Raw genomic sequence first — 12998 nt, forward strand, 5'->3', positions numbered from 1 at the left:
ACACCCCACCCCCTTCCCTGTGCACGAATTTTGTGCACCAGGCCTCTAATGTATACATATACACATAAAATGTTGTCATAAGTGCTCACTTGAAGTGTAAGTTTAACAGTTCCTACAGCAGAGTGCTCACCACCTCTGTCTCTTTGGGTTACACTTCTGTCGCAAAGACCTTCCTTGCACCAAAGTAGACCCATGTTCTTGTAGTTTGCACTCATTGGTTGTTGGATCCCACAGAATCAGTCCTTCTCCAGGTTGGCCCTTGAGGTGTTCAGGGTGGAGTCCTGGTTTCTTCTGCGTTTCTCAGCTAAACACCTGCTCCCCTTTGGGTGGAGTCCCTTCAGCATCTTGGTCATGCTCCTCTGACCTCCGTCTCATGTGTCCTGTGAACCATTGAGAGAGAGCTTTGGGGGACATGGAGCATGTGGCTGGGTTATGTCCCCTGGGGTCACACTGTTGATCCCAGAGAGTTCAAGTGGGTCTCAGAGGCAGCTAGGTTTCTGCTCTCCAGAGTCAACGCAGGATTCCACATTCACCCAGCTGCCATCCAGCACATTCCCCATGCCACTCAGCGTGGCGTTAGCTGTACGTTTTGATCAAGCTGCTCCCTCAATCCCTTCCTCTGTGCAGGCCTTCCTCTAGCGCTCCGTCCCTTTACCCCCTGGGGAAGTCCCGCAGGTCTGCGTGCACATGGATGCTCTGTGTCCCAAGCCTCCTAGATTATTCTGATTGCAGTCAAGCTTAGTTATCACTGATCAAAGCCACTGTTGTGTTGAGCAGGCCAAGGACAGAGCCCGATGACATGTCACTAGAAATTTCCTTTGGGGTTGACACTCATTCGCTTACATGTGCCCCTGGGTGTCATCAGTCATGCAGTTTCTAATCCATCCACTTGTCATTACATCAGATTGTATTTCTGCATCTTGTCTTTATAGATAGACCATAGCCTTCACTTGATCTCTGATTAACCAGCGTAGGGACTTAGTTGAACCTGCCACTTTCTTATTGCACCCATCTGGGCCATGGAGCACATCATTTTGTCATCCCGGTACTCAGCAACACTTACCAGGAAAGCAAGGACCAAGGCCTGGTTTATCAGTCCTCCCTTCGTGAAACGCTCTCCTCACTTGGCCTCCAAGATCTCCCACACTCCTGGCTGTCCTGCCTCACGGGCAGTGCCTCCTCACGCTCCTTTGCTAATTCCAGCTCACCTCTTTGACCTCTAAATGTTGCAGGCTCAGTCCTCGGACTTCTGCCCTAGGAGGTCGCATCCAGGCTTGGGGCTTTTAAATGCCATCTAACACTGATGACTTTCAAACTGAGATCTTTGGTCCCGACCTCCTACCTCCTCCAGACTTGGATAGTCGGTAGCCTGCCTATCATCTCCACTTAAGTGCCCAATGGGCTTCTGAAACTTAGTAACCCAAAACAACACTCCTGACGTCCTCCCCTCCACTCCCACCCCCCGCTCTTCTCAATTGCAACAAACAGCAACTCTGTTCGTCCACTTACTCAGGTGTTTAGACACCTTTCTCTTATTCACATCCAATCTGCCAGCAAATACCGTCAGCTCTACTTTGGAAGTATATAGATAATCTGATTTCTTCTCACCACCTCTACTGTCACCCATTGGTCTAAGCTGCCACCACATCTTGCTTGCATTGCTCTTGTGCCCCCAGGCCCATCTCTATGCAGCAGCCAGAGTGGTCCTTTTAAAATGTAAGGCAGATTCTGTCACTTCTCCCCTCCAAACCTTCCAGTGAACTTACCATCTCACTCACAGCAGTATGTGGTGCCCCATTACTTCTGGGATCTTATTTCCCGCGCTGTGCCCTCCCCTGCTGCCCTCTAGCCCCCACTCATCATCTTGCTGTTCCTCCAAAATCTCAAGCATAACTCACCACCCCAGGGCCTTTGCACGTGCTCTTTACTCTCTGGTAGGCTCTCCCCCAGAGATCCCCTTTCCTTTCCTTCCTGATCTCTGCCCAGATGTCACCTTTGTCCATAGGCCTTCCTGGCTTATTTAAAGTCACCACTCTCACCCCACCCTGGGCCTTTCCTCTCCCTTCCTTGTGTTTCTCCCCTTGTGTTCTCAGAGGACTTATCACTTATGTGATAACAAGTTTATTGCTGCCTTTTCCCCACTACAAAGTCAGCTCTGTGAGGGTGGAGGCCTTTGTTTACTTCTATATTCCTGTACCTAGAACATTAACTGGCACAAAAAAATACTGCTTACAAAAGAAAGAATGAGCAAAGGAATGATGAAAGCATTCTTTTTAACCCTGGCTATTTTGTGGCCTGTCTGGTTCATGTACAGAAGTCAGTATTTGCCTCACATCTCTCTAGTCAGCACATTATAGTAACAGCATGAACGGAAGTCAAATGACATGTGGTTTCTGATGTGGGATCTGGTAGTGGTCCAGTGGTAGGAACAACTAATCCACTAATTCTGGGTGTCAGGAAAGAAAAGAACCATTCGTTTCTGGCATTAAAATGAGAATCTGTACATGATCGTCACAATTTGTGGAGAAATCAGAGGTACCTCTCCTTTCCCTTTTGCCCACCATTTTTGTGTATGACTTCATTTTTCGGTGGAGACCAGAGGCAGAGTGATACATCACTGACAACCTCGCAAGTGAGGTGCTGCGGGCCGGGGGACACTTCGCTCTGCAGAGCAGGAAGAGTGCCCTTCACTGGCCTTCAGTGTGAGTTCGGGGTTCTATTGCCCCTCCTGGCCGTCCCCCCTTCCCCCCTTGCTCCCTCCCTTCCCCCCTCCCACACACACACAGCACAGGCCCACCAGGAGGGCGGAGGGTATAAATTGGCCTGAAAACTCCTTAAGGGCAGGAGCCTGTGTTCCTTGACCTTCTGTGCTCAGTTCTGGCGCCCTGCCTCCCCCACATGGATGCCCAGAGGATTCCTGACTAAATGAGAGAATATGCAGAATTTATGACTAAATGAGAGAATATGCAGAATTTATGACTAAATGAGAGAATATGTAGAAGACCACACAGGATAAATAGCTCTTCACACAGGGGTTTCATTTTCACTTCTGGGATCTCTGCACCTAGCATTAAACTTGTAGAGAGGAAATCGAGCCCGGAGAGGTACCCTGGGAGTCTGACCCTCTTCCCCAGTCCCCTCTCCTGTCCCCATCATCCTCCCTCGCATTCACCCAGCTGGGCTCTGTAGGGAACAGGGGGGTTTGGGGGGGGGCGGGGAGCCAGTGGCTGGAAGGAAAGGGCTGGCGTTTTCTAACTCCAGTGGGGGATGGAGTCGGAAGAGCTGCAGCCCCATCTTGCTCTTCTCCATGGCTTTCCTGGGGCTGCGGGCAACCTTACCCTCCAGGCCCCCCTCTCCCCCCATGGCCTGTAATTGTAGGTCTCACTAGGGAACCTTCTGGTTGCTTCCTGTCACAACCGTACAGCAGGCTCACTTCGGAAAAGCTCCCTGTTTTCCCAAGAAGGCACATGAGAGAAACGAGGTTCAGTGGCCCAGGCAGTTCCTCGCAGGAGGGGTCAAGTTCCCGCAGCCTGCGGGAGGCGGTGGGTGGCAGTGCCAACTCAGGTAACTGGAACAGAGATGCATGCCTAGGCTCTGAGCCTGCTTTACGGGGACGTTTCTGAGGCGCTGGAAATACTTCTTTGAAGCTTTTCTTTTAGTGACCGGAACGGTGTGAGTTGGTCTGCATCTCCTCCTCAGTTATCCAAGTCATCCCCTCCAGTTCCCTGTTGTGGCCCCAAATCTGAAAACCAAACAGCCTTGCCCAGTACCTGGGAAGCTAGCGGACGAGCGGCGTGCTGTCCCGGGTTCAACAGTGAGAGTTTACATCTGCTCTTTCTCTACGTCCCTCCAAGCTTACTCAGGGTTTGTTTCAGGAAGGAAAATCGGGGTGGGGGGGGTCAAAAAACGCAGCGACTTTGTGGTTCGTTCTCAGATACCACAGTCCTCCTCTCGTGTGAAGGCACAGGCCGGGCCCAGTTACTACACAGGCTGGATAAATACCCCGACCTTAACTTTGGGTTAAAACGGTCACCCTTGGGCCCCCACGAGGGGAGCAGGGCGAAGCCTCTCTCCCTGCTTCCTCCTGCCGCCCCGCCCCCCACACCAGATGCTCCTCTGCCCACTTCCTTCCAGGGCAGGGGTGGGGGCGGGCTCTGCCATCTGGGCCTGGCAGATGGTAAAGGGGGTGATGTCTGGTCTTTGTGGAGCTCCTGCAGGTCCTCGGCCCAGTGGTTCCCTGGAGCTCGGTGGGTGTCACTGTCCTCGCTCAGATCTGGCCTCTCCCCCGCCCCCGACAGTGCTCTGCTGGGCTCCGTGAGCAGGACCAGCGACGGGACCAGCAGCTGGGTTGTCGGCTCTCGCGGAGCCTGTGGCAGGTTGCAACCACTTGCGGCAAGAAAGGATTACTTCTAGTCTCACGGGTGACCTTTTATGACGAGGAAACGGGAGCCCACGTGTCTTCAGAGCGGCTGGTCTTCCTCTCCCCTCGCATCTGGGCCAGCCCTGAGTGATGCTGCCCCCGCCCTTGCACCCCCTGGACACCGGGTCTAGCGAGCACCCTTCGGTTCATGCCCAAGCCCTCTCTCCGGGCTCTGTGGCCACTCCTCAGCCAGGCGGGCGTTGGGTGTGCGGAGTGGTTTGCCTGTCAGTCTCGGGAGGGAGGTCTTTGATGCGTGTGGAGGCAGGTTCCCTGCGGTCTGCCCCAGTGGGTCTTCCTGTGGGCACCGTCACAGGCCACCTCCAGCCGCAGGACCACTCCTCTCTGAGGAGCTCATTTTCTTTAAAATGTCCGATCTGCCATCTGTTGTCAGGTAGGGCGATGCCTCTCTCCCTCGAGGAAAGCTGTTGCCTTCAGCCAGGGGGGTCTGGGTGAGGAGGGTGGGAGAGCCAGGCCGCGGCCTCATCCATCTCAGGGGGTGCATCTGGCCCTGCGTGGGGCGCGCATTCCGCAGGCCTGTCTCTGCTTCTCATCCAGCAGCTGGAAGGAATGTGCTAGTCGAGGCCAAAGCGGAGGAGCCCCAGACCTGGGGGGCTCATTAGGGCTATTTTTGCATTTCTTTTCCGCGTGTGTGGAGAGGAGGAACTGAAGCTTGCCAGGTGGCACACGGAGGCGGCGCTGTGCTGGGCGGAACAGACCGCAGATACTGCCGAGGTTTATCGGTGTGAAGATCTGCAGCTTCGCTTGCCTTTTCGTTCCTGCGCGTGCACGGAAACCTCTCCCAAGAAGCGTTGTGCTCAGCACATGGCCCTTCCTTGTGGAGCCTGGGGAAGGGGCTGCCTGCGTTCCCGCGGTCACTGTCTGAGGGCTGTGGGGAGGTGCAGGCTGGCGGGAAGGGGGGATGATTTTTCATTCTTTCTGAAACACACAATGTTCATGAAACCATTGGACGGGGAGGGCTCCCAGGGACCGGGACGTGGCTCAGCGACTGGGCGGTCATCCGGCAGCAGTGACTCTTTGGCGACCGGTGTGCCCGGTCAGGTTCTCGGCAGCGGAGGCGTCGGCCCCTGGGTCAGGGCGCCACCACCCAGCCACACAGCTGCTGACTGCTCAGTGTGCTCACCACTGCCGACGGACTTCTCGCTGCTGTTTCTCCCCTCTGTGTGCTGCCCGCTTCCACCCCTCACAGCCATCTTCTCTGCGCTTTGCTAACTTGTGGCTTCTCCCGTCTGCCTTTGCTCTGAGCGTCTGAGTGACTGCCAAGTCAGTTCCTGCCGCCTCCGTCAGGCGTGACCATTGGGTGTGGCCGGGTTTTTCTTAGAAGTGGGTCAGGCAGGGCACGTTGGGTGAGCACCTGCCATGTGCTTCTATAGCAGCCCATGTCTTCCTCTGGGTCTAGTAAAACAGTGATGCTGATGCGATGGGGATAAACTTGGATTGGATTCTAATTGTGTGCCAAGCACTTAGCATAGTGTTTGTATTTACTTGCATATTTCCTCCATCCTCGTAATAACCTTATGACACAGGGTGCCGTTTCACCCAAGTGGAGACTGAGGCGTAGGCAGGTCTGGTAACTTGCCCAAGATCACACAGGCTGTAAGTAGCGGAACTGGGATTCGGCACGAGGTGTCTGTATTGTACTGCCCTGTCTGTCTCTCTGCCCCACACCCAGCCCTGACCAGGCGACCCTCTGATGTGTTTCAGGAGACAGGGAAGAGGTAGGAGCCAGGCGGGCTTGAGTGCTGTTCAGGGTGGTCAGTGCAGGACGCAGTGCTCTCGGCCACACCCAGAGCCAGCTTGTCGAAGGGGCTGCAGTATTAGTCCCCCTTCTGCTGTGATGGACACACATCCGCACGTTTGTTTGTTGGCTCCCTAAACTCTGTTATAGTGACATGGCCTTAGGCATGTTCCCTTACTGTGTTCCTCTTTAGACACACGCTAAGTACCGAATGGATAATGGAAACCACCTATTTTCACCGGAGGATCACTCTTCAAGGCTTCAAATGCATATGCCAAGAGCAAGTTGTCCCAAAGCCCATTTGCGGAATGGCTAACTTGCTGAACATATGGGTTTCTATCAACTTTTAAAATAGGCTCGTATTCATTGCATCTTTACAGCAGCACTTTCTGTTCTTGTTGTTTGTTTTTGCTTCTGCTGCCTGGCGCAGCAACAGGTGTAGCCTTAGATGACCGAGGGGCAGGAGAATATGGATATGGGAACATAGAGTGTGGATACGGAGGATTCTTACACATGACTATACTCTTAATGTAGCAACGAAGAATCTATGTGCAGGAAGTCCTCCAGTATTCTTGAGTCTGTAGTATTTGCATCGGTTTTTCTTGTGACCCGCAGTCTTGGCCTCTGGCGCTCTCTCTCAGCCTTCCCCTTTCTGTCTCTGCCAGTGCTGTGCAGAATTCTGCTTTCACGTCAGCCAAAGGCAAGGGAGAAAGGAATCAGCACACGCAGCTAATTGCTCTGCTTCTCCTCGATTTATCCTCATTCCAATTCGATTCCACTTCTTGGGGTATGTTCACACTCCCACACAGTGCAGCGTCCTTGCCCCCCCCCCCCATGCCTCCCAGGGCTGAGCTGCAGGATGCACATGGAGAAGGAGAAGAACTTCCCTCTGCGATACGGATGCCGGCTCCACGTGCGCCCCGCTCGCACACGCAGCAGATCAGGGAACAGCAGGGAGTAGCCAAGGGACATTTCGCATTTCTTTATCTCCCAGCAAATTTGAGTTCTAATAAGTTGGCATTTAAACCCAAGGACTGAGCATTCAAGTTTAGATGGAGAGTTGGAGCTTAAGCCATGCATTATTTGTCAGTGACATAGGCAGAGCACCTCAGAGTTCCACCTGGAGCTCATGTCCTTATTGATGCTGAATTGCTAGTGAGTCAACGTGGAGGAAAGCTGTTTACAGCGGCTTAATGGTATGTTGACCGGAAATATCAGCCGGCCTGTAAAGGGAGCACCCCCACACTTGGTTTCCAGCCTAAAGTGTGAGCTCCAGTTTTGGTCACAAGTATGTGTGTGTGTGTGTGTGTGTGTGTGCGTGTGCATGTGTACGCATACCTGTGTAGGTGCACCCATGCAGCACTCACATGTAGTTTATCCAAAGTGGCAGTTATATCGTGCAGGACTCCCCGGGTGCCAGTGCAGACCCAAAGGGAACCAGCTCGTCCAATCAAAGGGTTTTAATTTGTGGTCAGGCCAGGGGTTATAGTACAGTTAGAATTTTCCCTTCCTCCCACTTCTTTGTTTCTTTGTAAGCCCTGGCTTTCTATATCTCACTACAGGCTGACTTTTTCCACGTGATGCAATACATACTGCAGGTGGCTCCAGAATTGGCATTTCACAATCTCGGGAGAGGGATGTCTGTCCTAACCCTGGTTTCCAAGGAAGGGCATGCAGGCTGCCTGCTCTCACGGAGGCACTGGGTCGTATGAGAACTGGTGCTCGAGGGCTCATGGAGTGGACGTGGGGGAGAAGGAATTCTTACAAGAAGGGGGAATGTGGTTCCCCAAAGGAGAGGGTGGTGCCCACAGGTTCCCAGAAGACAAGGTGTCCGCTGGTGGTGTTCTGACACATTCCTGAGGACGTACCGCGAATGCATGTCTACTTTAAATCACTTGGCAGACTAAACTGTAATCTTAGATTTTTTTTCCTTCCGGCTTCTTGTCAACTACACGCTTTAATTGTAATTATTCCTCGGTAGGCATGTTCTAGCACTTCTGATTCATTTGTCAAACTGAGCTTAACACAATTACTGAGTCTAGGGAGAGAGCCCATCTTGAAGGCAACAGAAGGCTCCGCTGTCAGTTTTGTAATCCAGTCTCTGTGGCCAGGATTCTGTTCAGCTCCCCCTTCATCTCCCTGTGTCATCAGAAACAGTGAGACTGCCCGCCCTTCAGGAAATAGTTGGGAACACTGCACAGGTGAGAGGGTAAAGTTTTCTCACCTCCATCTAGGTAAGTGGTCCTAACCACAAGGGCATTTGGGCACTGGGCGTTGACGTCCATACTTTGTGTTTTAAGATTTGAGTTCGTTTTCAACTGATCCAGTAAAAATAAAGTTCTTGGTCGCTCTGTGCTTTGCGCAGTGTCATTGCCCACACCCTCTCCGTAACTGTCTCCAGCCCTGTCTTTTGCCAGAATTTAGGATTAAGTGAGGAGAATCTGCAGTCCAGCTAGGCCCCCCAATGATTGGCGTTTCCATGGAAACAGCAGGAGGCCTGGCAATTAAAACTGAACCTGCAGGCTGGGGAGAGTAGACGTACGAAAATGAGTTTGTCTGAGAAGCCAAATTCTCATCCTCCAGCTGAAACTCGGAGAGGACAGGTGATCCCGGAGGCTGCTGCCAGCCGGGGATCGGACCGTCTTGCCTTGGGGGCGGGCATGTCTTGGCGTTTGGGGCACAGGTGTGTTTGCCGGCTTGCTCGGTTTGCCAGAGTTGCCTGGATAATTGTCCTTGGGATTCACAGAGCTCTGTGTGTGCAGTCGTGGATCATGGAGGAGTGGGAACAATCTGATCTTTTTAATTTTAATTTTTTATTGATTTTAGAGAAGAAGGGAGATGGGGAGAGAGAAACATCAACAATGAGAGAGAATCATTGGTCGCTGCCTCCTGTATGTCCCGCACTGGGGTTTGAGCCCGCAACCCAGGCATGTGCCCTGATCGGGAATTGAACCGTGACCTCCTGGTTCATAGATCAACACTCAACCACTGAGCCACACTGTCCAGGTGAACAATCTGATCTTTGCGTACACTTGAGTGTGAATCCCAACTTAAGAGCCTATTAAAAATGGATGAAACCATAAAAGGAACCTAGAAGTCGGTAAGTCCTAGTTTCTGCTCCAGGGTGGGAACCCGTCCTGGAGCCCCTCCGACAGAGGTTCACAGCTGGGGTCCGAGGGGAAGCCGTGGCTCTCAGGCGGCCTCTCTGGCTGTTGCTGGGACGCGCTGGCATGTCTAGCCTCTGGTGGTGGAACTTCTCCCTGTCTCTTCCACCTCTGCTGCCTCTTCGTTTTGGTGCCAAGGAAATTGAGCCTACGTTTCCCATAGTGAAGTTGACTTTTTAAAATTGAAGACTGTTATCTTGTACCCCAAACACCTCTGTGCCCTGGCCAGGGAGGTCTAAGACCCAACGCCTGTGTTTAGAAAAAGGCATTCTGACAGGCGAGGTTGATTTATTTCCAGCACTGGGTCCTCACCACTGTCCTTAGATTTTGTGTGACTTTTCTTAGCATCATTGTGTGGTGAAGAATTGGTCACTGTGTTTTTGTACCATACCACCCCCCACCCCCAGTATTCAGCATGCAGAGCTAGGAAATCCTGAGAACACAGGATTGTATTAAAACACTGGTCTCTGCATCCTGCTGAAGGGTGTGGTTGTCTTTTGTGACGTCGCCCCAGAAGTTAGTGAATCCACCCTACATTCCTATGTGCTTTCATAATCTCTCAACCCTTCATCTGTGATTTATTTAAAACATTGGCCTTTTTAAGTTGTACATTTTAAGACTTCTTAATTCCTCATCTGTTTTAGATTAATAGCCTATTATTGTTCTTAAGGTGTTGCTCCCCTCATCCCTAAGAAATGAAAACCTAACAAACAACATACTCTTGTCCTAGTGTTCTACTACCTTAAAACGGACTAACACTTACATCTCCCAGAGTCGGGCATTGATCAGTGCTGACTGGGACGTGCTTGGATGTAAGTACATGGCTCCCACTTGGTAGAAAAAGAGCAATGAAGTAGACAATCTTTTCTGGGTCCAAAACAATAGCCGTATGACCTTCAGCGAGTCGCCAACCCTCTCTAGGTTCCATTTTTCTCAAGTATAAAATCAGATGAATACTTTGTATTCTTCCGGGTTATTGCGAATGCTGTGAAAACAGCATTTTTATTAAATAAAAATTATTTAATATTAAGACTGTTAGCAAACTATACCATGACATACTGTGGCAATTTTGAGAATAACCTAAAAGAAAAGAATATATTGATGATATTGGGTATTTAAGACTCACATACATCCAGTTTCAAAATAGCAGTAGTTGGTGTCTATAGGAAGGAATAGTACATTTGTACCTTGTATTTTAGAGGAAAAATAATCTCATAATTTCTAACATAGTTTTGGGTGATCTTTGATGTGGTCCCATTAAGGGAGAAAGGCTTTCAGTAAAGAAGTGGCATTGTCGGGGGAGAAATGAAATCACTCTGGGTTCCTGTGATCGGAGGATAAAAGGGTTGAAACCCAGGGAGTGACTGTTGATTTGTAAATCATTTGAATCCCAATTCTTGGCTTTGAGGATCTGAGCCTGACAGGGTCTCCTGTGAAGCCCCAGGGTGGATCCTGAGGTGCAGCTTTTCCCTGGAAAACCTCTAGGGCAGTGGTTCTCAACCTTCCTAATGCCGCAACCCTTTAATACAGTTCCTCATGTTGTGGTGACCCCCAACCATAAAATTATTTTCGTTGCTACTTCATAACTGTAATGTTGCTACTGTTATGAATTGTAATGTAAATATCTGATATGCAGGATGTATTTAGATGACCCCATGAAAGGGTCGTTCGATCCCCAAAGGGGTCGCAGCCCACAGGTTGAGAACCGCTGCTCTAGGGGCTTGCGTCTGGGCCTGGCCACCGTGTGAGCACGAAGACTCCTTATTCCTGAGGAATGTCAAGGGCCCAAAGCAGGCACTTGTCTGAGACGCATGTCCTGGGCCTTAAGGACGACTCCTCTCCCTGGGTGTTAGGAGGTGTTTTTCTTTTCCTCCCCCTTTAAAAAATGTTACTTTTAAGTCATAGTTTACATTCAGTATTATTTTGTATTAGTTTCAGGTGTACAGGGGACGTGTTTTTCTCACACACCTGTTTTTTACTACAGACCACTAACATGTGGGGACGTAGCAAGCAGAGGTGATTTCCACGTCTCCGCGCGAGGCCTAACCGTGGTTTCTCGGGGCCGTTTCTTCGCTTTATATAGTTTTATGTAAAATGTGAGCCCATTGAGACTTGGAAAGAAAGTCGCTTCCTGTGTTTTGTTGTTGTTTCTGCAATGACTCGAGTATTCATCACAGCAGATAATCAGTGGCCTCTGCCGTGTGTCCTAGGAGGGGGAAAGAGACAGTCGCGGTAACCTTTTCACGGTGGAGAACTAACCCCGCACCCGGTGCCCTGTTGTGTGTTCTTCTCTGCCCCCAGGGAGTTCTGTCCAACATCTCTTCCATCACCGACCTCGGCGGCTTCGACCCCGTCTGGCTCTTCCTTGTGGTGGGAGGAGTGATGTTCATTTTGGGATTCGCAGGGTGCATTGGAGCGCTGCGGGAAAACACTTTCCTCCTCAAGTTTGTAAGTATCCCACTCTGTTCTCAGGCGAAAACCAAGCATGCCCCCATCAGCAGGACGCTGCCTTTAGCGAGAGGGAGCTGTCCCGAAAGCACTGGCAGAACTACAGCCTGGGCCATGCTTTTCTGTATGAGAGCCCTCTATTCTGCCCCTGCCAGGCCCCCTTAATAGTATATATACCACCCCACCCCATGGCATCCACGGGGGTTTTGCACACGAATGTCACGACTGCATTCCAATCCCTAAAATACCTTTAGGACCAAGGTGGTTCTGTAGACATCGTTTTCTTCTTTTAAGTGAGTTATGCTTCCTCTTTTAAGCACGTAATCAGAAGAAAGTTGTTCAGCTGGTTGGTTTAGAGAAACCAGACATAAGCACTGTGCCTGTGGCCTGTGCAGATTAAACCTGTGAAGCAGGAGGTTTTGGTGAATATGGAGAAACAGTGAAAGGCAAAGTCTTCCCCTTGTTGACCAGCATGCTTTTCAGATCCCTTGCAGGGTGTTGGGACCACTGTTAGCATGAATGTGTTTGGAGGAGGCGTTCCCCAGGGGTAGGTAGGTAGTAAAAGGAGAGCATGAACAGCGGAAGCCTTTCCTTTGGAGATGCCTCCCAGAGGAGAACAGGATGGCTGATGTGCACACGTGTGTGTGTGTGAAATAGGTTCGGTGAGCGTAGCCAAAGCTCACTGAATGTGCCTGTTTGGTGTCAGCATTTGGTGGCGGCCATATCACAGCCCTCCACACAACGGTATCCACTCCCCTTCCCAAAAATAAAAAGTATGGGGGCGGGGGAAAACCCACCCTCCTGTAATGAGGGAAGATGGTTAGATTTCTAGAGAATCGTATTAGTTTAATATCACTAATCTCAACCTTTATGACACAATGTCATTGAGGGCCATTTTCGTTTAAAACAAGAGCTCCCGCCAGGACTAGTCCCAGCTGCCGTGCAGAATGCGATTCTCTCCCCAGCACATCTGCCACATCTTCCTCTGGCATTTCTTCCTGAACATCCCCAGGAAGAGCAGGCTCACCGTCCCTACAAGGTGGGCAGCTCTGGCCCAGGCAAGGTCCGGAGGCTGTTCTGCCTGGAAGTTCATATGACTCGCGCTGATAGGGAAAAACCAAGGTGCAATCTAATGAGCCACTGGATCTCTGTTCTGTACACATGGGTCTCTGGTGGGAGTAGCTAATTTCCCAAACTCTGTTTCTCTTAC

At 51.0% G+C, this 12998-nt stretch overlaps 1 protein-coding gene across 1 annotated transcript in view; it reads left to right on the plus strand.

Annotated features, from left to right (window-relative positions):
* Positions 1 to 12998, plus strand: part of TSPAN5 (tetraspanin 5) — a 167863-nt gene that overhangs the window by 141119 nt on the left and 13746 nt on the right. The window contains exon 3 of the mRNA XM_005877990.2: positions 11642 to 11788. Coding sequence (XP_005878052.1) covers positions 11642 to 11788 — 147 coding nt within the window. The remainder of the gene's footprint in view (positions 1 to 11641; positions 11789 to 12998) is intronic.

This window comes from Myotis brandtii, unplaced genomic scaffold (genome assembly GCF_000412655.1).
Source record: "Myotis brandtii unplaced genomic scaffold, ASM41265v1 scaffold538, whole genome shotgun sequence".
NCBI lineage: Eukaryota > Metazoa > Chordata > Mammalia > Chiroptera > Vespertilionidae > Myotis > Myotis brandtii.